This window comes from Cydia strobilella, chromosome 20 (genome assembly GCF_947568885.1).
Source record: "Cydia strobilella chromosome 20, ilCydStro3.1, whole genome shotgun sequence".
NCBI classification, from domain to species: Eukaryota; Metazoa; Arthropoda; class Insecta; order Lepidoptera; family Tortricidae; genus Cydia; species Cydia strobilella.
In genome coordinates this window covers 10,419,440-10,447,119 of record NC_086060.1, presented here as the reverse complement: position 1 = coordinate 10,447,119, position 27,680 = coordinate 10,419,440, and the positions used below count along the sequence as shown (strand labels likewise).

The 27,680-nt window shown below is 41.8% G+C and overlaps 1 protein-coding gene across 2 annotated transcripts in view; it reads right to left on the bottom strand.

The window, feature by feature from the left end:
* LOC134750474 (cGMP-specific 3',5'-cyclic phosphodiesterase-like) overlaps positions 1–27,680 on the bottom strand; it is a 200,042-nt gene that overhangs the window by 16,597 nt on the left and 155,765 nt on the right. For both annotated transcript variants that reach the window (XM_063685638.1, XM_063685639.1), the window contains one exon: positions 26,868–26,985. In XM_063685638.1, the coding sequence (XP_063541708.1) occupies positions 26,868–26,985 (118 nt within the window). The remainder of the gene's footprint in view (positions 1–26,867; positions 26,986–27,680) is intronic.

Here is a 27,680-nt window from a genome sequence, read left to right as displayed (position 1 = left end):
GTCTTACGTCTTAATCCAGCATGGAATGATTAATATTAATCTCAGTATAAAGTGGGGCGGACAGCGTGGAAGTATAAGTCCTTTTTGTTATTATAGGGCATTTGCTTTGTTGAAAGCTTAAGGGTTTTACGCATACATATAATGTAGATACAGGTATACTGAGATTGACATTGCCTATAACAATATTGTGGTAATTGACCGTCCCCGAGAATTTCGTAAGTACATTGACAATAATCGCGCAAAACTTGATTCATAAACCTCGATCGATTTGGTCAATAATAATAGAGATGTTAAGCCATATATCACATTTATACATTGTTCACACACACATCACAACTCACACACACATCACATCACATCATCATCATGTGATTGTATCACATTGATTTTTAATTGATAATTGTTTTTACACCATTTCTGAATTTTTCCTGTATAATTTTAACGCTTCTGATTTGACATGACTTTAATATTAATAATAACTAGGTATTTATATAGATATGTTAATTTATTTCGCATGTTAGTATGTAAGGAAATTATTCAAGTTTTTGTACGCCATCAGGCAGGGTATAGTGCTACAAATATTTATTTACCGCCACTGTAATCAGTTTGACATATACTCACAAATAAAAACACTGAACTTTGAAGTAAAATTAAAAAAAAAGAATTATAAAAAAAGCCTCAAAGTTTAAGTTCAAAGTCAAAGTAGACCTTCAAAACTCTTGGACCGTGGTGCCCAAGCGCTCACATATTATTTCGTCAGCTATCTAGAAAAATCTACGAGGTCACCGGGGACCGTAGGGCTCGCTCGTTCCTCGCCCAACGGATCGGCATAGCCATCCAAAGGGGGAACGCAGCCAGCCTTATGGGAACCCTTCCACAGGGCTCGGACCTGGGTGATCTAGCCTAATATATACATATTGGGCTAGGTCACCCATGTTATGTTTTATTTCTTTTTTAGGTATTAGTTTTAGTTTTATAGGTAGTTTTAATTTCAGCTTACTTTTTATTGTAAGTTTAAAATTAATTTTGTTTTGAACAAATTATTTGCGCAAAGTCAAATTTAAATTAAAATCTAGGTTCTTTTTAACTTCCAAAACGAAAAATAATATTTTTCTGTTTCTAATTTTATCCAATAATAAATTGTGTGTCTAAGTATCCGAGGTATGGATGTATCTTATAGGATAAACTACTTGAAGAGCGTCTTAGTAATAATAATGAAAAATAATAAATGAAATAATTATATTAATGTTTCTCGAAATATGATAACCTTCGCTGTGACAATTAGTGTAACTCGTAACTCTTAATTAACCATACTTTGCAAGGGGTCTTTCGACCCCCAACCACAGTGAACATATTAAATCCTGACTATCATCACGTAAAATATAGTTTTTCACATAAGTAAAAACCGGCCAAGTGCAAGTCGGGCTCGCGCACGATCCGTACCATTACGCAAAAAAACGGCAAAAAAATCACGTTTGTTCTATGGGAGCCCCACTTAAATATTTATTTGATTCTGTCTTTAGTATTTGTTGTTATAGCGGCAACAGCAATACAGCATCTCTAAAAATGTCAACTGTCTAGCTATCACGGTTCGTGAGATACAGCCTGGTGATAGCCGGACAGACAGACAGACAGACAGCGGATTCTTATCTTAGTAATAGGGTCCCGTTTTTACCCTTTGGGTACGGAACCCTAAAAATTACACAAGTTCTAGCTTTACGAGCCCCTGTTTGACCCTATAATTTTCCTCGTAGATGTTTCGCCATAGTGAAAATGGCTTTTGGGATTAAGTTCGCCGTTTGTTCATTTGTGCAATAAAAAAACAAATAAAAAGCAAATATCTAAAACTTTATGGGTCCATAATTGTTTTATTTATCTCGTACTTTAACTGCGCAGTTGCAACCTTTATTTTATTTTAGGAACGTTTCATTCCACCTATCCAAAGTGGCCCTGACCTGGAAGATGCCCGGCAAGCGGAAACATGGTCGCCCTAAATCCACTTGGCGTCGTTCTGTGGAGCAAGAGCTGGGTGTATTGGGGATGGGGTGGGAGGAGGTTACCCAAGCTGCCCAAGACCGTAGTCAATGGAAAGACAAGATTCGGGCCATACACCCCAGCAAGGGGTAACAGGGAAAGAAGAAAAGAAGAGGAACGTTTCATTGCTACACGAAATTAAACCTTAAAATCCAGTGAACGGGACGCGATTAAAAAGGAAGTAAAAGTAGTTAGTTTGTGCCGGTTCTAGCCCCTCCTCCTCCTCCCGTTCTAGACCAAAACTTTTCCGCTAGGGGGCGCCACTAGTTAGTTTGGCAAAGATCCGTCAGATGGCGCCACTAGTTAGTTTGGCAAAGATCCGCTAGATGGCGCCACTTGCTAGTTCCATAAAAGTCCGCCAGAGGCGCCACTAGTTAGTTCTAAAAATATCCGCTATGAAATGTATAGATGGCGCCACTTGTTAGTTCCGCAATGATCCCCGCTAGATGGCGCCACTGTGTATGTGTAAGAGCGCCTGTTGTTATTTTCATAGCAAATCCGTTAGATGGCGCCACTTGTGAGTTCCATAGAAATCCGCCAGAGGCGCCACTAGTTAGTTTGGCAAAGATCCGTGAGATGGCGCCACTTGTTAGTTCCGCAATGATCACCGCTAGATGGCGCCACTTTGTATGCGAGTTATCGATTCGCTTAATGGTTCTCGATGAAATGTATAGATGTCGCTAGAGTCAGTGGACGTGGAAGTTTTAGTTCCAAAAACATCCGCTACAAAAAGGTATAGATGAGCTGCCGTCCGAGTAGTTCTATAAAAGTCCGCAGTTAGTTACGCAAAGATCCGTTAGAGGAACCTACGTTTCAAAAGTGCGCTAAGAAATGTATAGATGGCGCTAGCAGCACTGAGTACACTTTGTAAGCTAAGTTTATAAAGGAAAAAAAAAACAAAAAAGTGACGGGGTGACGCGCTAGTTCAATAAAAATCCGCCAGAGGCGCCACTTGTTAGTTCTAAAAATATCCGCTATGAAATGTATAGATGGCGCCACTGTGTATGTGTAAGAGCGCCTGTTGTTATTTTCATAGCAAATCCGTTAGATGGCGCCACTTGTGAGTTCCATAAAAATCCGCCGAGGCGCCACTAGTTAGTTGGGCAAAGATCCGTCAGATGGCGCCACTTGTTAGTTCCGCAATGATCACCGCTAGATGGCGCCACTTTGTATGCGAGTTATCGATTCGCTTAATGGTTCTCGATGAAATGTATAGATGTCGCTAGAGTCAGTGGACGTGGCTAGTTAGTTCCAAAAACATCCGCTACAAAAAGGTATAGATGAGCTGCCGTCCGAGTAGTTCTAAAAAAGTCCGCAGAATTAGAGAGGGGTCACGGTAAGTTAGTTATCGATTCGCTTAAAGGTTCTCTATTAAATATATAGATGCCGCCTCGTCAGTGGACGCTGCCAGTTAGTTCAAAAACATCCGCTATGAAATGTATAGTGTAGTATAGATACCGCTAATGCCTCGTCAGTGGATACGTGCATCTACAGCGTAGCCTATGAATGACGTCATATAGCCCAGAACTGTCACTACAAAGTACGGAATTCTCAGTGCGCGAGTCCGACTCGCACTTGTCCGTTTTTTTTATACCACGTCACTTGTTAGTTAGGCAAAGATCCGTTAGAGGGCGCTACGTTTAAAAATGTATAGATGGCGCTAGCAGCACCGAGTACACTTTGTAAGCTAAGTTTGTAATGAAAAAAAAAACAAAAAAGTGACGGGGTGGCACATCCATGCACAGCACAGTGGCTAAGGTCGGATTCGAACCGGCGCTATTCTTTAGCTAACCGGGCTGACGTCTCTGATGCATGATGATGATGATGAACCTCTAGGCCGCCTCGTCACTGTGTAACAGGTTCGAATTTCGAGACTATATGTGAGCAGCAGCAGAATCATAGTGAGACTAGGTGTTGTGTGAAATTCGCGGCGAGTCCGACTCGCACTTGTCCAGTTTTTTTTATACCACGTTAGTGGCAAACGAGCAGACGGCTCCCCGCCTGATGGTAAGAAGTTACCGTAGCCTATGAATGGTGTCATATGGTCCACAACTGTCACTAAAAAGTATGGAATCCTCGGTGGGCGAATCCGACTCGCACTTGTCCGGTTTTTTTTTTAATACCACGTCAGTGGCAAACGAGCATACAGCCCGCCTGATGGTAAGCAGTCACCGTAGCGTATGAACGCCTTGTCCGGTTACTCCGGTTCCTCTAACAAAAAGTATGGAATTCTCGGTGCGCGAGTCCGACTCACGCTTGCCCGTTTTTTTTTATACCACGTTATTCTTTGCAGTTGGTTTTGTCGCTTTTGCTTATCAAATGTATGGAGTTTGTAGTTTACCAACCGCAAAAAGGTACAACAAGTTTGTTTTCTTATAGCACGTTAGTGGCAATCGAGCAGACGGCCCCCGCCTGAAGGTAAGCAGTCACCGTAGCCTATGAACACCTTGTACTTACGGTTTTTTAATACCACGTTAGTGGCAAACAAGCAGACGGCCCGCCTGATGGTGAGCAGTCACCGTAGCCTATGAACGCCTTGTCAGGTTTTTTAATACCACGTTAGTGGCAAACAAGCATACGACCCCGCCTGATGGTAAACAGTCACCGTAACCTATGAACGCCTTGTCCGGTTCCTCTGACTAAAAAGTACGGAACTCTCGGTGGGCTAGTCCGACTCGAACTTGTCCAGTTTTTAAATATGCCGTTATTTCCGCCTCAGTTTAGGTATTTATCTGCCGCCGGCCGACCGTCGCGACATTGACGTGACCTAAGCGTGTAAGCGCCGAATTTCGCGGCGCTTTTGACCTTTAGTGTGGATATACGTACGAGACTACCAGCGCATTGCCGAAAGTTATATGTATATATTTTTTTAAATTATTACCTGTACCACATCAGTGGCAATCAATCATACGCCCCGCCTGATGGTAAGCAGTGTCACCGTAGCCTATGGACGCCTGCAACTTCATAGTTGCTACATGCGCGTTGCCAGACCCTTTAAACACCTACTTACTCCTTTTGAATTGGGAATGGGGAATTGCGCAATAATTTGGGTGTGTTGATATAGTTGGTTAAACCAAATTGTCAGTAAATATGAACAATAAAAACTGTACTCGTCCTTTTCTTTTGGGTGCTAGTACTAGTATAAGACAAAGGTAGTATGATTCTTTCTATAAGTTTTGAATGATTCACGGAGTTTTGAACAATTCAAAAGGTAATCACGGTCTATATCCCGGTCAATATAAGTCTAATGATTCTTTCTGTCTATGCTTGAAATGAGACAGTCCTTTGGCAAACTATAGGTAGGTTTTACTGAAATAAAAAAAGTTTAAAAGTGAATGAGTAATTATTTATTTACCAATCATTTAGTTATTTTATAATGTCCTCATACAAGGGTTTTAAAATTAATCTCAGATTACCACAGAAAATTTTCTCTTTTAATTTGGGTGTACATATTGTGCTTATCACTAATCAAATTGGACATGTTATCATAGATAGTTTTACTCAAGTCTAAACAGGTAGGTAATAGTATTTATTAAAATTTGACTGACATACAGTTAGTTAACATCTTTCAACGTATTCTAAAAGTTAATAAATATGACGTCACCCAATTTCTAGTCGACTATATATGCTAAATTTGCGTCTATCGACGGGCAAACAAGCAGACAGGTCGCCTGCAAATACTATTGTATGTTTGTACTGGCGCACTTTTCTTTGCAGTTGGACTTTTGTCGCTTGTGGTTATCAAATGTATGGAGTTTGTAGTTTGCCAACAAATAAACAAACAATCAGACAGCCCGCCTGATGGTAAGCTGTCATCGCAGCCTATGGACGCCCGCAACTTCAGAGTTGTTACATGTGCGTTGCCGACCATGTATTTAAGTACTTGAAGACCAATTATAAAACAAGTTACATATTTGAATTACTTATACTGTTCCAATTCTCATCTTTTTTTAAAGCATGCAAAATGTTGTGTAATTCGTCTATATCTGGATTCGGGGTTTTTTTATTGAATCTTTACTGCTCCATGTGCTTGAAAGTGAATTTGGCCTGCGCTTGTCTGATAGAGTAATTGGGAGAACGTTCAAAAGTCTGATTGGATATTGGTCGGACAACACAAGCCTTCTTGAGCTTACCGTGGGACTTAGCCAATTTGTGTAAGAATGTCCCTATCAAATTAATTAATTAATTTATTTATTTATTGGTCATGAAACCTATGCGATGCTAGTGGAGTTGTTAGCTCATTAATTTGCGTATATTGGAGTTGACCTACTCTTCAATTTTTAGGGTTCCGCACCCAAAGGGTAAAAACGGGGCGCTATTACTAACACTCCGCTGTCTGACTGTCTGTCTGTCCTAATACAAGTTATATCAACTTAAATGGAGGATTCGACACACCGGTAATCCGCTGCATGTTATACAAATAAATAATTTTAAATTTTTGAATTTCTGTTACCACTATAAAAACAATTACTGAAAACAGTAAGTATTTAAGTTGGGCTCCCATACAACAAACGTGATCTTTTTGCCGTTTTTTGCTTAATGGTACGGGACCCTTCGTGCACGTGTCCGACTCGCACTTGGCCGGTTTTTAATATTGAACCTAGCATTCAATATAGATAGACGTGGCGTTCGCGTGCACCCGTAGTCATGCAATGTGGCGAAATTAAAAACACGTTTTAAGATTCATGACAACATACCAAACATAACTTTACATGATTTGGTCGGGTTCTTTGTTACCCACCATAAACCATACTAAATTAATTGTGGTGAATAAAAAAATGTGAGACTGTGACAAGGACAGACAATAATAACGCTTTCTCTGCTACTCCTACTGAAAGATACATAAGACTATCCCGTTTGGTCATTTATAGGTTATGTTCCAATTAGGCTATCATAAATGAGACCACAATACCGGCAACCTGCAGCTGGCGCATACGCATTCTAAAACTAATTTAAAAAATCAAAAAATAACAATGGAGTACGTCATTGAACTCGTTGTGAGGCTGTGGTTCAGTAACAAGGGGTTGGGGTACAATTATAAATGCGGAGATAACGACGAAACAAATATTGCATTCATCTCAGCAATCGAGGCGCTAGCACCTGACGTGGACATTTACAAGTGGGAAGCGGCCCGGAGCGATCTCAAGAAGCTAATCAAAGAACTTCTGGAGCAGAGGTCCATCCTCCAGTTACACTCGGGATACCATGCGGAGGGGCTTTTGCTGGAGGTGCTAAGAAAACACAACATTAGATCATTCCTCTCAGTGCCTCTTAAACAGAAAACTTTAATCTGGAAAGACGCGGGGGTGTGGTTCGTGGAGGTGATTAACCCGAAAATCATAAAAAGAATGTATGTGTTTTTTGACTGCGAATAAGTCTGTGTACCGAAATAAAAAAAAAAGTTTAAAGGCGAATGACTGTTTATTTATTTACCAATTATTTAGGTATTTTATAATATCCTCATGCAAGTATGGGGAGCGGGTTTGATATCGATTTGTTAACTGCATAAAAACGCAAAATTCGTTGTTAAGGGGCTCCCTGGCATCTAATACCTTTGATTAGTTTTCTAATGCTTTTGGATCTAATCATATTAACAGCAACGGCTTTAAGCAATATAGTATGCCATATTTATTTCAAAGTTCATTGTCGATGAGATATTTGGCATCAAAGTTGAAAAATTTTAGGCCAAAAGACAAGAACTGAGTTGATCATGACTTGTGCTCTCACCCTCCAATATTCGTGTTAGTTACCTATTATCGATCCACTTAATTTTATGTAAATCGATGACATCATTAAAAAAAATGCTATGCCATGATTAGTAAAATCAATTTTATCAGTTCAACTGGAACAGGAAACGAGTAAATACCCGCTAAATTAGTTGTACCTAATTATATCGGCAACGGCGACCCTAGCTCTGATATGGCTTGCAAAACCAAACTTACTCTTTAAAACTCTGTCGCTGGGTGTGGGGCAGTAAGCTAAAGTTGACCAGAATCATTGTAGGTATAATTATAGGAGGGTTTCGGCCGCGATTTACGTATCTCACGTATCGCATCAAGGTCAATGAGATGAGCGTCTTCAAAATTTTAACACGAGAACACCATTCTGACAGCAGAGAAGCATATATTAAACATTTGTTGGAAGATTGAGGCCTGTCTGCCCATGCATTATTGCATTGCCTTTCTTGGAACTCTTCTACGTACATTTGTCTCTATTAGAAGGTATTTCTGGCCTGTGTACAGTTTTGGTAAAATTACATTCGGTGCACGCGTCACGTCACGTGTTCAGTGGGCATGCTAAGGGTAAAAACCCAGGCCTTGAGTTTAGTTAATGCTTGCAGAGAGCGCCATGTGCATTTGGCGTTGCAGGCTGTTTAAAGTTTCTATTGCCGTCTTTTGGCTGGTTTTGTTACACCAAACTGCGGAGGCGTAGGTGATAATGGGCCTCGATTTTGGGTCTTATGTCTGGGTCTTCGCGAAATGTAGCAGGAAATTATTTACGAGGTACGGGCGTGCCACGTGGCGGTCATGCCATGCGCGTGCGTCTGCGGGACGCGGCGGGTCGGGAAGGGGGGGGGGGTTAGTCTCACCGTCTAGACAGCAGCCCACGCATTCCACAAGCATGACGTCATGCGCAGGTGTTCAAGTCGACTATTATGATTATTATTTTTAATTGTGATTATTGCATCATCAATCAAAGACAAGACTGCATATTTTTAAGTATACTTTGGAGGTGGTGGCGATGGGGAATAGAGATAAGGGTTTATGTTAAAACAAAAAATTGGTTTATTTTCATCAAACTTATTCAATGAAAAATATAGGTATTACACAAAATATCGGCGGCATAACACTTGATTTCAGAGTCGATAATATCGCGCTTAAAATTACAAATATGCCGCATTGTTCTGTTTTGGAGTGCAAAAACTCCAGCCGGACAAGAAATATCACACATGGAGGGATTTCATATCATAGCTTATTTCATTATGCAACGCTAGATGTGACTATCTTCAAAAATAAAAATCATAGATGCAATTTCGACATAATTACCTCTACTGTAATGATTAAATTATTGTAATGGGCGTGCCGAGGAGAAGGCCCAGGGGTTCCTGTTAAACGAGCAGTGCGTTGCAGGCTGTTTAAAGCTTATATTGCCGTCTTTTGGTTGGTTTTGTTACACCAGACCAGACTGTGGAGGCGTAGGTGATAATGGGCTTCGATTTTGGGTCTTATGCCCCATCTTGCTCCTGCCATTCGATTATATAATATATAACAGCGACCCGCCCGGGCTTGCATGGGTGTTTGAACCAATTCACACACACATTAGACAACCAAACCTTCAACTAAATCACTCTATTCATAGGTGAAAACCGCATGAAAATCCGTTCATTACTTTTGAGTTTATCGTGAACATACATACAGAATACAGACATACAGATAGACGTTGTTGTTGAGACGTTTGCTCTACGATACACATACCATACTTATTCGGCGAGGTCGAGTGATTGTAGCATATTCAATCGCCTGTATGGTCGGTTTTAATTGTTCTGTTCTAACCTGTTTGGTTGTGATCAGTTCTGTTGTGACCTGTTCTGTTGTGATCTGTTGTGGCCTGTTTTGTTGTGAGTGTTGTGACCTGTTCTATTCTGTCTGCACTCGACCTGGTTAACAAGGCGCAGAAACCCTTAGAGTACAAGCAAACCGCCCTATGTCTGGCCCTCAATACAATAGGCTCTATTATCAAAGGCCCCTGCCGACACACGATATTCCAACCTTAGACAAGGAGCTCTAAACACAATATTCAATTGGTGTACATAAAACCAACTTGTCCTTTAATCCGAGCAAGACTGTGATCTGTGATGGTACCATTCACAAAGAAACGAAAGCTCGAAAAGCTTACAGTACCAAGACTTGATGGATAAATAATACCGTTCTCAGACTAGATAATGTACCTAGGGAGTCACTTTCTACCAAAAGTTAACTTGGAACCCTCACCTGTGAAATATCTATGTATATAAGTATGTATATATCTACATAAGTAGGTATGCATGTCGTTATGCAAGCCCGGGCGGGTCGCTGTTATATATTATATAATCGAATGGCAGGAGCAAGATGGGGCATAAGACCCAAAATCGAAGCCCATTATCACCTACGCCTCCACAGTCTGGTCTGGTGTAACAAAACCAACCAAAAGACGGCAATATAAGCTTTAAACAGCCTGCAACGCACTGCTCGTTTAACAGGAACCCCTGGGCCTTCTCCTCGGCACGCCCATTACAATAATTTAATCATTACAGTAGAGGTAATTATGTCGAAATTGCATCTATGATTTTTATTTTTGAAGATAGTCACATCTAGCGTTGCATAATGAAATAAGCTATGATATGAAATCCCTCCATGTGTGATATTTCTTGTCCGGCTGGAGTTTTTGCACTCCAAAACAGAACAATGCGGCATATTTGTAATTTTAAGCGCGATATTATCGACTCTGAAATCAAGTGTTATGCCGCCGATATTTTGTGTAATACCTATATTTTTCATTGAATAAGTTTGATGAAAATAAACCAATTTTTTGTTTTAACATAAACCCTTATCTCTATTCCCAATCGCCACCACCTCCAAAGTATACTTAAAAATATGCAGTCTTGTCTTTGATTGATGATGCAATAATCACAATTAAAAATAATAATCATAATAGTCGACTTGAACACCTGCGCATGACGTCATGCTTGTGGAATGCGTGGGCTGCTGTCTAGACGGTGAGACTAACCCCCCCCCCCTTCCCGACCCGCCGCGTCCCGCAGACGCACGCGCATGGCATGACCGCCACGTGGCACGCCCGTACCTCGTAAATAATTTCCTGCTACATTTCGCGAAGACCCAGACATAAGACCCAAAATCGAGGCCCATTATCACCTACGCCTCCGCAGTTTGGTGTAACAAAACCAGCCAAAAGACGGCAATAGAAACTTTAAACAGCCTGCAACGCCAAATGCACATGGCGCTCTCTGCAAGCATTAACTAAACTCAAGGCCTGGGTTTTTACCCTTAGCATGCCCACTGAACACGTGACGTGACGCGTGCACCGAATGTAATTTTACCAAAACTGTACACAGGCCAGAAATACCTTCTAATAGAGACAAATGTACGTAGAAGAGTTCCAAGAAAGGCAATGCAATAATGCATGGGCAGACAGGCCTCAATCTTCCAACAAATGTTTAATATATGCTTCTCTGCTGTCAGAATGGTGTTCTCGTGTTAAAATTTTGAAGACGCTCATCTCATTGACCTTGATGCGATACGTGAGATACGTAAATCGCGGCCGAAACCCTCCTATAATTATACCTACAATGATTCTGGTCAACTTTAGCTTACTGCCCCACACCCAGCGACAGAGTTTTAAAGAGTAAGTTTGGTTTTGCAAGCCATATCAGAGCTAGGGTCGCCGTTGCCGATATAATTAGGTACAACTAATTTAGCGGGTATTTACTCGTTTCCTGTTCCAGTTGAACTGATAAAATTGATTTTACTAATCATGGCATAGCATTTTTTTTAATGATGTCATCGATTTACATAAAATTAAGTGGATCGATAATAGGTAACTAACACGAATATTGGAGGGTGAGAGCACAAGTCATGATCAACTCAGTTCTTGTCTTTTGGCCTAAAATTTTTCAACTTTGATGCCAAATATCTCATCGACAATGAACTTTGAAATAAATATGGCATACTATATTGCTTAAAGCCGTTGCTGTTAATATGATTAGATCCAAAAGCATTAGAAAACTAATCAAAGGTATTAGATGCCAGGGAGCCCCTTAACAACGAATTTTGCGTTTTTATGCAGTTAACAAATCGATATCAAACCCGCTCCCCATACTTGCATGAGGATATTATAAAATACCTAAATAATTGGTAAATAAATAAACAGTCATTCGCCTTTAAACTTTTTTTTTTATTTCGGTACACAGACTTATTCGCAGTCAAAAAACACATACATTCTTTTTATGATTTTCGGGTTAATCACCTCCACGAACCACACCCCCGCGTCTTTCCAGATTAAAGTTTTCTGTTTAAGAGGCACTGAGAGGAATGATCTAATGTTGTGTTTTCTTAGCACCTCCAGCAAAAGCCCCTCCGCATGGTATCCCGAGTGTAACTGGAGGATGGACCTCTGCTCCAGAAGTTCTTTGATTAGCTTCTTGAGATCGCTCCGGGCCGCTTCCCACTTGTAAATGTCCACGTCAGGTGCTAGCGCCTCGATTGCTGAGATGAATGCAATATTTGTTTCGTCGTTATCTCCGCATTTATAATTGTACCCCAACCCCTTGTTACTGAACCACAGCCTCACAACGAGTTCAATGACGTACTCCATTGTTATTTTTTGATTTTTTAAATTAGTTTTAGAATGCGTATGCGCCAGCTGCAGGTTGCCGGTATTGTGGTCTCATTTATGATAGCCTAATTGGAACATAACCTATAAATGACCAAACGGGATAGTCTTATGTATCTTTCAGTAGGAGTAGCAGAGAAAGCGTTATTATTGTCTGTCCTTGTCACAGTCTCACATTTTTTTATTCACCACAATTAATTTAGTATGGTTTATGGTGGGTAACAAAGAACCCGACCAAATCATGTAAAGTTATGTTTGGTATGTTGTCATGAATCTTAAAACGTGTTTTTAATTTCGCCACATTGCATGACCACGGGTGCACGCGAACGCCACGTCTATCTATATTGAATGCTAGGTTCAATATTAAAAACCGGCCAAGTGCGAGTCGGACACGTGCACGAAGGGTCCCGTACCATTAAGCAAAAAACGGCAAAAAGATCACGTTTGTTGTATGGGAGCCCAACTTAAATACTTACTGTTTTCAGTAATTGTTTTTATAGTGGTAACAGAAATTCAAAAATTTAAAATTATTTATTTGTATAACATGCAGCGGATTACCGGTGTGTCGAATCCTCCATTTAAGTTGATATAACTTGTATTAGGACAGACAGACAGTCAGACAGCGGAGTGTTAGTAATAGCGCCCCGTTTTTACCCTTTGGGTGCGGAACCCTAAAAATTGAAGAGTAGGTCAACTCCAATATACGCAAATTAATGAGCTAACAACTCCACTAGCATCGCATAGGTTTCATGACCAATAAATAAATAAATTAATTAATTAATTTGATAGGGACATTCTTACACAAATTGGCTAAGTCCCACGGTAAGCTCAAGAAGGCTTGTGTTGTCCGACCAATATCCAATCAGACTTTTGAACGTTCTCCCAATTACTCTATCAGACAAGCGCAGGCCAAATTCACTTTCAAGCACATGGAGCAGTAAAGATTCAATAAAAAAACCCCGAATCCAGATATAGACGAATTACACAACATTTTGCATGCTTTAAAAAAAGATGAGAATTGGAACAGTATAAGTAATTCAAATATGTAACTTGTTTTATAATTGGTCTTCAAGTACTTAAATACATGGTCGGCAACGCACATGTAACAACTCTGAAGTTGCGGGCGTCCATAGGCTGCGATGACAGCTTACCATCAGGCGGGCTGTCTGATTGTTTGTTTATTTGTTGGCAAACTACAAACTCCATACATTTGATAACCACAAGCGACAAAAGTCCAACTGCAAAGAAAAGTGCGCCAGTACAAACATACAATAGTATTTGCAGGCGACCTGTCTGCTTGTTTGCCCGTCGATAGACGCAAATTTAGCATATATAGTCGACTAGAAATTGGGTGACGTCATATTTATTAACTTTTAGAATACGTTGAAAGATGTTAACTAACTGTATGTCAGTCAAATTTTAATAAATACTATTACCTACCTGTTTAGACTTGAGTAAAACTATCTATGATAACATGTCCAATTTGATTAGTGATAAGCACAATATGTACACCCAAATTAAAAGAGAAAATTTTCTGTGGTAATCTGAGATTAATTTTAAAACCCTTGTATGAGGACATTATAAAATAACTAAATGATTGGTAAATAAATAATTACTCATTCACTTTTAAACTTTTTTTATTTCAGTAAAACCTACCTATAGTTTGCCAAAGGACTGTCTCATTTCAAGCATAGACAGAAAGAATCATTAGACTTATATTGACCGGGATATAGACCGTGATTACCTTTTGAATTGTTCAAAACTCCGTGAATCATTCAAAACTTATAGAAAGAATCATACTACCTTTGTCTTATACTAGTACTAGCACCCAAAAGAAAAGGACGAGTACAGTTTTTATTGTTCATATTTACTGACAATTTGGTTTAACCAACTATATCAACACACCCAAATTATTGCGCAATTCCCCATTCCCAATTCAAAAGGAGTAAGTAGGTGTTTAAAGGGTCTGGCAACGCGCATGTAGCAACTATGAAGTTGCAGGCGTCCATAGGCTACGGTGACACTGCTTACCATCAGGCGGGGCGTATGATTGATTGCCACTGATGTGGTACAGGTAATAATTTAAAAAAATATATACATATAACTTTCGGCAATGCGCTGGTAGTCTCGTACGTATATCCACACTAAAGGTCAAAAGCGCCGCGAAATTCGGCGCTTACACGCTTAGGTCACGTCAATGTAGAAGCCTGAGCCCGTCGTCGTCAATGAAGATGGGCCCGAAAGCAGAAGGCTAAAAAGCGGGGACAGGTAACAGAGGAAACTGTCATAATAGAAGAACCCGTGCCAGCAGGTTCAGGGGCGGGCATTGCAATAGGTGCAGCACTACCCGAGCGAGCGAAACCCTCACCTGAGACGCCTACCAGCTGCCCATTGATATGTGTCCCACAGGAAGGTGTCAAAAATACTGACCTAGAAGGAGACTCTGTCCTGTTTTGTGACAAGGACAAGGTTGTTGGAGATAATCGGAAAGCAGACAACAGCGAGCGATCAAGAGTCAGTGGGGTCCTGCGAGGTATTGCTGCTCCTGGTGTAACTCCAATAGAAGCAGCAGAGAGATTAAGGTATATGCACTTATGCTATGTAAAGCAGGGTACTACTAAAGAGCAAGTGTTGCAGCATCTGAATATGGTATGCGGAGATGATAGTTGCAAAGTGGAAGAACTCAAGGCTCGTGGGAACTATGCTTCTTTTAAACTAGGCGTGCCGGAAAGTCTGTTTGAAAAGGTCATGGCTGAGGAAAACTGGGCGAAGGACATATGTATCAAGCCGTGGCGACAGATTTTTCGTCGCCAAAGCAAAAACAGCGAGAAGTAAATCAACGCAGAGTATTAGCTTCTACTACCAGAACGTACGCGGATTGAGGTCGAAAACTGATGTCTTCCATACTAACATGCTGCTGAGCTCATACAGCGTCGTAGCACTAACTGAGACCTTCCTTGTCAGTTCGGTGAAGGACGCGGAGCTATTCTCCAAAGATTATATAGTGTTAAGGAAAGATCGACTAGGTGATGTGGGCTGGGGTGGTGTGTTGCTTGCTGTGCACAAAAGCTTATCTGTGCGTCGTCTGTCTAATATCGATGGTTTAAGTAACGACATGGAACTAGTTTCTGCTTTAGTCGTGGGTAAAGCGGTAAAATTTGTGTGTTGCGTGGTTTACCTCCCACCTAGTTATAGAGATGAACAATATTTGAAAGTTTTGACATGTTTAGAAAATGTAATTTGTAAATTCCCTGACCATGAAATTATTATTTTAGGTGATTTTAATTTGAATTCGTGTAGTGTAAATGTCCAGAATAATTTTAAATGTTTTATGGAATTTTGTCAACTGTATCAACATAATAATGTGTGTAATGGGCATGATGGTATGCTAGACCTGGTTTTGAGCGGCTTTACCCCAGAGACTGAGAGAGTGAGCGTTTGCGGCGAAGTCGATGCGTTTGTACCGGCTGATACGTACCACCCACCCCTTGAGGTATTGGTAAAGTTTCATCGTGTTGGTATGCGTTCCCCGACCTTGCAGCCTCGTCCTCCTGTTTCGGGTCCTAAATGGAACTTTCGTAAGGCTGATCTTAGAGTGCTTTATAGCGCTATATCGGATATTGATTGGGGTGATGTGCTCACTGAGAACTGTTCTGGCACTGCCGCTGAATTATTTTACGCCAAATTGAAAAATTGTATCGACAGTAATGTCCCCCTCAAAAAACCTGCATCTGGAAATAGATATTGTTATCCTACCTGGTTTACTGCAGATATTATTAAAAACATCAAGTTTAAGCATTTCCACTTAAAAAGGTACAGAGAGAAAGGAGAGCTTTTTAATCTGGAAATGTTTAGATACTATAGGACGCATGTAAAGACTTTGATTGAAAGTGCGTTCCGACATTACATACGCAGTATTGAGAGAGACATTACTGACGATCCTAGTAAATTTTGGAAATTTGTTGACAGTAAAAGGAAGGATAGACGATGTGACACCGAGTTTGTGTACAAAGGGAAGACTGTGATGGGACAAGAAGCGACAGACTCTTTTGCTGAATACTTCGCCTCAGTATTTCAGGGGGATGTTCCACTCTTGAATGCTAAGTTGGCGGCGCAAAGTTGTTCCGACCTTCCAGTTAGTAGTGCACGCGTGGCAGTGGAAAAGATAGATGCTGCAGACCTTCGTAAAGCAGCAAAAGATTTAAAAGCACGAGCTTCTGCTGGACCTGATGACATACCATCTTTTCTGGTAAAAGACTGTATTTCAGTTCTCGAGGCAGCACTTTTACACATTTTTAACTTAAGTCTGAAAAATGGGGAGTATCCAGCATGTTGGAAGGTCTCGAGGGTGACTCCTGTTCCTAAGAGCGGCACCGGTCGTGATGTGTCCAATTTCAGACCTATAGCTGTGCTACCAGGTTTCGCCAAGTTATTTGAGTCCATAATAGAAAGCCGCATCAGCCTTCAGATACAATGTTGGTTAGGTGACAGTCAGCACGGATTTCGTCGTGCACGGTCTACTGTCACTAACCATGTGAACTTTGTGGACCACGTCAGAGATGAACTGGATGCAGGTCGGCAGGTGGATGCGGCTTATTTCGACTTCAAAAAGGCATTTGATCTGGTAGACAACGATATCCTGCTTCAAAAATGCAGTGCCCTGGGTTTTACGCCGCACCTACTGAACTTTCTATCTAGTTACCTTCGTGACAGAAACCAGTATGTTGAATGGGGTGGATATAGTTCAAGGCCCTTTTTCACTCGGTCCGGCGTGAGTCAGGGCAGCACTCTTGGCCCAACATTATTTACGATAATGATAAATGACTTGCCGAGGGTGGTACACACTGCTGGCTGTTTGTTGTTCGCTGATGACTTGAAACTGTATCTGGGAGCAGGAGACAAGTCTGATCTAGAAGATCTCCAGAGGGACATTGACGCGGTGACCGAGTGGAGTGAGAACAATAAACTGCATTTTAACACCTCCAAATGTAAAGTTATTACTTTCTCGAGAATTCGGTCACCTCACATTAAACAATATCACATTAAAGACGCAGTGATGGATCGCGTTGATGAGATAACTGACCTGGGGCTGACCTTGGACTCGAGACTTGACTTTAGGACGCACGTTACCAACATCTGTAAGCAGGCGAATAAGGTCCTGGGGTTTGTCATGAGGGTATCTAGCCAGTTTCGTGACACTCGTGTTTTGCAGCTGCTATACAACGCCTATGTTCGCAGCAAACTTGAATTTGGCGCTTGTGTCTGGGATCCACACGAAAGCAAGTATACCCTCATGATAGAAAAAATCCAGAGGAAATTTGCTAGATTTCTGTATAGGAAAAAGTTTGGATATTATCCTTATTTGTATCCATCACTGTTTGTCAGTGGTATGGTCGGGATGGATACATTAGAGTTGCGGCGGAAGTTGTTACTGATGGTACATTACTATAAGCTACTTCGCAACCAAGTCGCAAATCCATCTACACTGTCTAGAATAGGTCTATCGGTGCCGCCCCCTCGCCATTGCCCAGCGGCAGGGGAGGGTGGGGCGGTGGTTTCGCGGCGGCGCCGGCGTCTGTTCGCGTGCCCGGGCTCGGTGAGGCGCACGCGCTGGGCTGCAAACGCTCCCTCTGCAAGAGCTATCGCTCTGTTAAATGATATGTCTCTGCGATTACCTGACGTTGACATTTTTTATCATGCGTCTTACCCAGTTATCAAAGGCATTTATGAATTTTTGAATTTAATTTAATTGATAATTATTTATTTACTTTACTGACATAATATTATATAATTGAATTTGTTTCTCTTTTTTTTTTGTAATTTTGACATGTAATTTTATAGTGTAAGTGTAACATACCATGTATGATATAATAACATGTAAGCGCCTTGGTTATAGACTGTAAGCTTATTTGTAAATAAATAAAATGAAATGAAATGTCGCGACGGTCGGCCGGCGGCAGATAAATACCTAAACTGAGGCGGAAATAACGGCATATTTAAAAACTGGACAAGTTCGAGTCGGACTAGCCCACCGAGAGTTCCGTACTTTTTAGTCAGAGGAACCGGACAAGGCGTTCATAGGTTACGGTGACTGTTTACCATCAGGCGGGGTCGTATGCTTGTTTGCCACTAACGTGGTATTAAAAAACCTGACAAGGCGTTCATAGGCTACGGTGACTGCTCACCATCAGGCGGGCCGTCTGCTTGTTTGCCACTAACGTGGTATTAAAAAACCGTAAGTACAAGGTGTTCATAGGCTACGGTGACTGCTTACCTTCAGGCGGGGGCCGTCTGCTCGATTGCCACTAACGTGCTATAAGAAAACAAACTTGTTGTACCTTTTTGCGGTTGGTAAACTACAAACTCCATACATTTGATAAGCAAAAGCGACAAAACCAACTGCAAAGAATAACGTGGTATAAAAAAAAACGGGCAAGCGTGAGTCGGACTCGCGCACCGAGAATTCCATACTTTTTGTTAGAGGAACCGGAGTAACCGGACAAGGCGTTCATACGCTACGGTGACTGCTTACCATCAGGCGGGCTGTATGCTCGTTTGCCACTGACGTGGTATTAAAAAAAAAACCGGACAAGTGCGAGTCGGATTCGCCCACCGAGGATTCCATACTTTTTAGTGACAGTTGTGGACCATATGACACCATTCATAGGCTACGGTAACTTCTTACCATCAGGCGGGGAGCCGTCTGCTCGTTTGCCACTAACGTGGTATAAAAAAAACTGGACAAGTGCGAGTCGGACTCGCCGCGAATTTCACACAACACCTAGTCTCACTATGATTCTGCTGCTGCTCACATATAGTCTCGAAATTCGAACCTGTTACACAGTGACGAGGCGGCCTAGAGGTTCATCATCATCATCATGCATCAGAGACGTCAGCCCGGTTAGCTAAAGAATAGCGCCGGTTCGAATCCGACCTTAGCCACTGTGCTGTGCATGGATGTGCCACCCCGTCACTTTTTTGTTTTTTTTTTCATTACAAACTTAGCTTACAAAGTGTACTCGGTGCTGCTAGCGCCATCTATACATTTTTAAACGTAGCGCCCTCTAACGGATCTTTGCCTAACTAACAAGTGACGTGGTATAAAAAAAACGGACAAGTGCGAGTCGGACTCGCGCACTGAGAATTCCGTACTTTGTAGTGACAGTTCTGGGCTATATGACGTCATTCATAGGCTACGCTGTAGATGCACGTATCCACTGACGAGGCATTAGCGGTATCTATACTACACTATACATTTCATAGCGGATGTTTTTGAACTAACTGGCAGCGTCCACTGACGAGGCGGCATCTATATATTTAATAGAGAACCTTTAAGCGAATCGATAACTAACTTACCGTGACCCCTCTCTAATTCTGCGGACTTTTTTAGAACTACTCGGACGGCAGCTCATCTATACCTTTTTGTAGCGGATGTTTTTGGAACTAACTAGCCACGTCCACTGACTCTAGCGACATCTATACATTTCATCGAGAACCATTAAGCGAATCGATAACTCGCATACAAAGTGGCGCCATCTAGCGGTGATCATTGCGGAACTAACAAGTGGCGCCATCTGACGGATCTTTGCCCAACTAACTAGTGGCGCCTCGGCGGATTTTTATGGAACTCACAAGTGGCGCCATCTAACGGATTTGCTATGAAAATAACAACAGGCGCTCTTACACATACACAGTGGCGCCATCTATACATTTCATAGCGGATATTTTTAGAACTAACAAGTGGCGCCTCTGGCGGATTTTTATTGAACTAGCGCGTCACCCCGTCACTTTTTTGTTTTTTTTTTCCTTTATAAACTTAGCTTACAAAGTGTACTCAGTGCTGCTAGCGCCATCTATACATTTCTTAGCGCACTTTTGAAACGTAGGTTCCTCTAACGGATCTTTGCGTAACTAACTGCGGACTTTTATAGAACTACTCGGACGGCAGCTCATCTATACCTTTTTGTAGCGGATGTTTTTGGAACTAAAACTTCCACGTCCACTGACTCTAGCGACATCTATACATTTCATCGAGAACCATTAAGCGAATCGATAACTCGCATACAAAGTGGCGCCATCTAGCGGTGATCATTGCGGAACTAACAAGTGGCGCCATCTCACGGATCTTTGCCAAACTAACTAGTGGCGCCTCTGGCGGATTTCTATGGAACTCACAAGTGGCGCCATCTAACGGATTTGCTATGAAAATAACAACAGGCGCTCTTACACATACACAGTGGCGCCATCTAGCGGGGATCATTGCGGAACTAACAAGTGGCGCCATCTATACATTTCATAGCGGATATTTTTAGAACTAACTAGTGGCGCCTCTGGCGGACTTTTATGGAACTAGCAAGTGGCGCCATCTAGCGGATCTTTGCCAAACTAACTAGTGGCGCCATCTGACGGATCTTTGCCAAACTAACTAGTGGCGCCCCCTAGCGGAAAAGTTTTGGTCTAGAACGGGAGGAGGAGGAGGGGCTAGAACCGGCACAAACTAACTACTAGTAAATTATAGGTAAAGTTTAAAACAACTGACTATAAGCAGGTTTGATGTATATTTGGTCATTTGTGCCAATTTCAATCAAAAGGGTACTTATTGTCACTTGTCAGTAAGGCGCTATTTCCAATAGCTTAGCTTCAATTAGAAATCAACCTTATCGACAAGAGACAATGTGGTACCTTTTGGATGAAAACGTCACATTCTATAGCATGACTACGTATGAACGTATGTATTAAACAACCAAATTAGCTTGAAACTCAAATGGCTTAAGCAGCGTACTACGCAGGCGAACAACACTCGAACGCGAAGCAAAGCGATGAGGCGCGGGGTGAATCAATCCTTTGTTATATTGTCTTCGGTTACCGCGATAGTTGATGATGATGATGATGCTCTCTTGACCGATTTCGGCCACAGCGACTGTGTGCTCTGGAGTAGGCAATTTTTAATTCGCGTTATTAGCGTGTAGCTGATCCGCTCTCTGGTGCGCCCTTAGGTAGCTCACGTACCCTATCTTCTTGCTAAATACTTTACCAGTATCCAGAAACAGTCCGTTGCGCAGGATATATTATGGTGCGTAAGTGTTCGCGCAAGCACAGACGCACCCTCTTGTCTCTACCCCCCTTGTTCCAATGGAACGGATAGCCGCTACGATCGGAGAGAAGTAGAGATGCAGTATCTAGGTAGCGATAACAGGTCTCCTATCGCTACCCTTCAGGCCCTCCACAATTGCCTAGCTACCTCGCCACCGGTGGCGGACTGCTATTCAGCCGAAGCAGACACTATGCACTATGCGGGGAGCGACCGCAAGGCTTAGGTGCAAGCACCTAAACCCCCCTCTACCAGGTTCGGCCCACGAGTCGACGTGGTTAGCCCGGGGTGTGGCAGCTGCGTGCAAACAGCTACGAGGAGCCACTGGTGAGAGTTCATGGGCATCAGTGATTTTAACTAGGTAGTCCCCCGCCAATAGGCCGACTGGGTGGATCCGACACTGAAAGCCCACTACACCGCGATAGTTACTCATGAAATAAAACTATGAAAAAAAACGGATTATATCGCGTATATTGAATTTATTACATCCCTTCCATAATCCATCCATCCTTTGATACATATAGAAGTGTCCTACGTGGGCGATCTCGTTGCAAACGCGAACGCCGTGGGCCCGCCGCGCCGCGCCGCGCCGCTTCGTTTCGCGTTCGCGAGTTGTTCACTTACGTAAGACGCTGGGTAAGCAATTAAACTCTGTGACCGTACCTACGTACAAGTGGTTAATGATAATAGCGTTGTTTGCTCGTAAAAAAACGTCAAACGGTTAGATTATTACGAGTATGAGAGACTCACGGGCGACCTAGGTACTTTAAAATCAACCGTTGAGAGAGGGTGAAAACCAAAAGATTATTGTGCCAATCCTTAATTGTCTATCAGCAATTTTATAGTCTATCATCAGTAGGCATCGGAGTTTTGATCGTACGGTAAGACGTTAGCGAGCTATGGAGTCGACATTAGATAAAATTCAACTGATACTCATACAATTATTTAGTTAGTGATTTGAATTTTATAATCAAGGAAAACAACGTTGGCAAGTTTATAAACGATCCTTTAATATTGTCTTTGAAGATACACATATTTCAAATAAGAATAATGTTTTTTTTTGTATTGATTATCAACAACGACAAATCCACATCAAAATCATAACTGTTATTATAATCAGAATAAACATCCTGTTTCCGCATCTTCTCAAATGACTTTTTCGCCTAAGACGGTAATCTGTTAAACAAAATACATTGTTCCTTTTGTGCGAGCGGTCGCCCATTGTGTACCATCGTCTCTGACAATGGCACGCGCCGTAGCACGCGCTAAGACTCAATGGAATGGTACACAATGGGCGACCGCTCGCTTGAATAAAAAATGCGAAAAAGTCATTTGGGAAGATGCAGACTTTATCTTTCACATTTATGACGTTAGTCATAAACGCCGGTTAACCCCAAACAGCCCTTGATAATCATTTGTCCTTATTTGTCATTTTGACATTTGTGTTTTTTAGAAAGGGATAGAATTTACAAAGTTTGCTAAGTTTTATAAATACGTAAATTATACATTACGTACTTCTCTAAGTAGTCGCGAACCGATTGAGTCTCGGTCTTGACTTAAGATTGACATACCACTTTTACAGTCAGCTGCAGAGAAAAGGCAACTGCATACAAATTTCTGTAAATTTGTATGCAGGGGGGTTGTACAGTCGAAGGTAAAAATATCGATCAAGACAAATGGCTCAAAAATACGTGAACACGACTTTATTGTCTAAGGTGTAAGAGCGTACACATATTTTTGAAACTTTGGGAATGTATATATATGCCCTTGACTGTACATATGTCGGCAGCCGATCCGCCACTTAACTAATAGTTAGGTAGTACATATAAATTCGTGAGGTTGCTTGCTTGAGATGCCCGAAGGGCAAATACCCAGAAATAGGAGCCCGTCGAATCAGGGAATGAGACTATTATTCTCTCGTTTCACGATATGCCTAGGAATTACATGATCTGGCGGTTATTACGATCGGCCGCCGAGAGATATAATAGTAGCTACGTATGTGTAAAGCGTGTGAGGTCTCCCTTGACCAAAGTACAACAATAAATTTCTAATAGCATATTGTTCGCCGGGGACGAAGACGAATGTTCAAGTTTATGGCTTATTTATAGCGTCAAATACCGGCGCTGTCAAACTATTAGGAAATTAGTTTGGAAATGGCGGGCTTGCACACTTTGAACGGATAATTTTAATGTCAATTTTCGATAATTAAGTTGTTATCACGTCGGGGCGGAATATGTTGCCAGACAGAGTGATGGCAGGTGGGTCAAAATGTTAACGGAATTGTGGCCGCTTTCAGACGAAAGGAGTGCCTGGCGTCCGTTGGCTCGTTGGGTGGACGACATTCGGAAGACTGCGGGTCACTTCTGGATGAGATTGGTTTAGGACCGGGATAAGTGGCATACTCGAAGAGAGGCTTATGCTCAGCAGTGGGCGATAAAAGGCTGATATGATGATGATGACATGATGATAAGTTGTTATCATTATTTTTAGTTATTAAGTTTGCTTCATGTTTATAAACACGTACGTTCTACTCTCTAATTGTTCAAAGCACAGACTATGGTTTTTGTCTGGTTATAGTTTAATTAAACTCACCCTCTCACATGTTAGCTTAGTTTTTTAGTTTTGTTTTGGTTGCAGCCTCAGTGATCCTTTCGCTTTCGCGTTTTCGAAGAAGGCTCAAGGTCACGCAAAGGGCAATGGAGAGAGCTATGTTCGGGGTTTCTCTGCGTGATAGAGTCAGAAATAATGATATCCGCAGTAGAACTAGGGTCACCGACATATCTCGCAGAATTGCAAACCTTAAGTGGCAGTGGGCGGGGCACATTGCTCGCGGAACTGATGGCCGGTGGGGCCGGAAGGTTCTGGAGTGGCGTCCTACCGGTACGCAAGACGAACTGCCGGTAGGCCTCCAACGAGATGGAGCGACGACCTGGTGAAGGTCGCGGGAATTCGGTGGATGCGAGCGGCACAGGATCGGTCGGAGTGGCGAGCCTTGGGGGAGGCCTATGTCCAGCAGTGGACGTCTATCGGCTGACATGATGATGATGATGATGATGATGATGATGATCCTTTCGCCTCAAGTGATGGTCTTTTATGGTAGGGGAGCCCAAGAGGGGATTTTTGGAGTTACTATCGAGATACATTGCATCCTGTTGAGTACCTCCACCATGTACGAGCCCTTAAAACAGTCGCGTCTCCAGGACAGCCCGTAGTACTAGTAGTTTTGACTATACGAAGAACACAATCTGTAGCCGGATAAAAAAACCGACCAAGAACGAGTCGGACTCGCCCACCGAGGGTTCCGTACTTATTAATATTTGTTGTTAATTTGTTATAGTGGCAAAAATTAGTTAGTGGTGAAAATTTCAACTGTCTAGCTATCACGGTTCGTGAGATACATCCTGGTGACAGACAGACGGACAGCGGAGTCTTAGTAATAGGGTCCCGTTTTTACCCTTTGGGTACGGAACCCTAAAAATCATCAACACAGGATCTATGACGTTCAGTGTCCTATTAATTTTCATTTATTTTCACATTTCCGCCCACAACTCCCAGGTATTAGCGAACCAAAACCACTGTTTTGATTCATCCATTTCCCGGAACTTATACATCACGGCCGACATTACTCAGCTTGTTTACCAAACAAGCATAGCGCTTATTTCATAGCTTGACGTTGCGGGGGTGGAAGTATTTGGTTCTTTAGTTTTTGGACACGTTTTCTTTATTGTATCAGGTTTCTATGGCACGTAAATACATACGTCAATTTTATTTACTAACATAATCTTAAATGGTACTTAGGTATATGGCGTTTTTGTATGGAATTATTTGTTTTTAGGGTTCCGTATCTTAAAAGGCAAAAACGGAACCCTTATAGGATCACTCGTGCGTCTGTCTGTCTGTCCGTCTGTCACAGCCTATTTTCTCCGAAACTACTGGACCAATTAAGTTGAAATTTGGTATACATATGTAAGTTTGTGACCCAAAGATGGACATGTAACGTAAACAAATTAATTTTAAACACGGGGATCACTTTTAGGGGGTTAATGAGAAAATTAAAAAATAAAGTTTGTCAAACTATATCGTGTTACATATCAAATGAAAAATCTCATTGTGAGAATCTCAAATATATATTTTTTATAATTTTAAGATAAATAGTTTAGAAGTTATTAAAGAATATAGGCCAAAAATGACCTTTCCCCCCTTTATCTCCGAAACTACTGGGTCTAAAATTTCGAAAAAAATACACAAAATAGTTCTTTACCTATAGATCACAGGAAAACCTATTAGAGATGTGTAGTCAAGCGTGAGTCGGACTTAATTACTTAGTTTTTGATCCGACCCCTACGGGTTTTTTGAAGACATTTCACATAAAAAATACATTGTTTAAATTGTGTAATGTACGGAACTCTTGGAACGCGAGTCCGACTCGCACTTGGCCGGTTTATTGCTTAGATTCTATAAATAAAGCAGTGTCGTACTTTAGCTATTTATATGTCTAGATTAGGACTTGCTTTGTAACCCTAGTGATACCCTAGTGTACATTTCATTCGATAGCGTGACGTGACATACGCATTTGCGTTGTGTCATTTTGTAACAGATTTTGAGTTTCCAAAACATCCCGTTTGGCGCGCTGTTCAAAATCCTATACAAAAATAGATATAACGCAAACGCACGTCACGCTATCGAAGAAATGTACACGAGGGATTCAGATCTGCCGATGTCGTTTATATAAACACGATCGTGAACGACGGTAATATATATATATATACGCAACCGATCAAGCGAGCATTTCACCATAGTTATATTTCTATTGCGATTCAAATAGGTACTCGCTTCACTATACCTAAACCTAATCGGTATAATCATCAGCATATCAGCTAAATTAATATTAAATTATGCAGAGACGATATCGATGATATCAATTGACAATCATGACAATCGTACATCAACAAACGCCAAACGATTTTTTTTTGTCTGAATAGGTGCTTAGCCAACATGCCAATCGTTAACGCTCCGTAGCGTAGCGTATAGTCGTCTCTCTATCACTCTTCCACATTAGTGCAACAGTGACATCAGCTACCGAAAACGTTTTGTAGAGTCGTAACGACAATGTGACGTGATTAGAGCTGAATAGATATACTAATAAAATAAATTGAAACCCGTTGAGGTGCTGGCTTGACATAGCAAGGGTATACCTCACAAAAGACTACGCGGAAAACTGTGCGGAGCGGAAACAATCTTGGAAAGCGGACCCTGACCTCAACAGTTAAAGGCGCAACTGGTAAAAACACTAGAGAGAGATAAACGCTAGGGAGAGGAAGAGAGAGGGAGAGAGAGAGAGAAAGTTAAGTACCTGTGTCTCTCGTGACGTCGAACAGCTTAGCTTGAAGATAGCGGTTGGGTGGCGTGCCTTTGGCTAGGAACAAACTGCCGCGATCTGCCGACGTTAGCAGGCACACGTTCACTAGGATCTGGAAGGAAGAATAGATAAAATTAATACATAAATAATACATTAGGTGTTGTAAACGTATCACGGACAGATATAAAGCCCGCTCCAGACTACGCGGCGCGAAGCCGCGAACGCGAGTGTGGAGTCGATTTCGCTGATTAGCGAACTAAGGCTTAAGGGAACCCTTAAGGGTGGCGCCGGACGGATAGTAAGCAAACGACCATTCTCGAATAAATGTGTTTTATCACTGAAGAATAATAGGTTACTTAATTTAGGTCTTTATAATTATAAGTCAAAAAGACAGATAAATACAAAAATACAATACGAAATAATGAATAGCATCGAGGCACGTTTATAATAATATGCAGGTAGGTTGTCGACATAGCTAAGAGAATTGCCAGACTTAAGTGGCAGTGGGCGGGCCACATTGCTCGCAGAACCAATGGTCGATGGGGCAGAAAGGTTCTCGAGTGGCGACCACGTACCGGAAGACGCAGCGTGGGAAGGCCCAAGACTAGATGGACCGACGATCTGGTTAAAGTCGCGGGAAACCGTTGGTTGAGGGCAGCGAATGACCGTTCGTTGTGGAGATCCTTGGGGGAGGCCTTTGTCCAGCAGTGGACGTCTTTCGGCTGAGATGATGATGATGATGAAGTTGGTATTATAAGCCGTTAAAATAAAATTTTGAAATTTTTACCGACTACCTATAAATAGTCT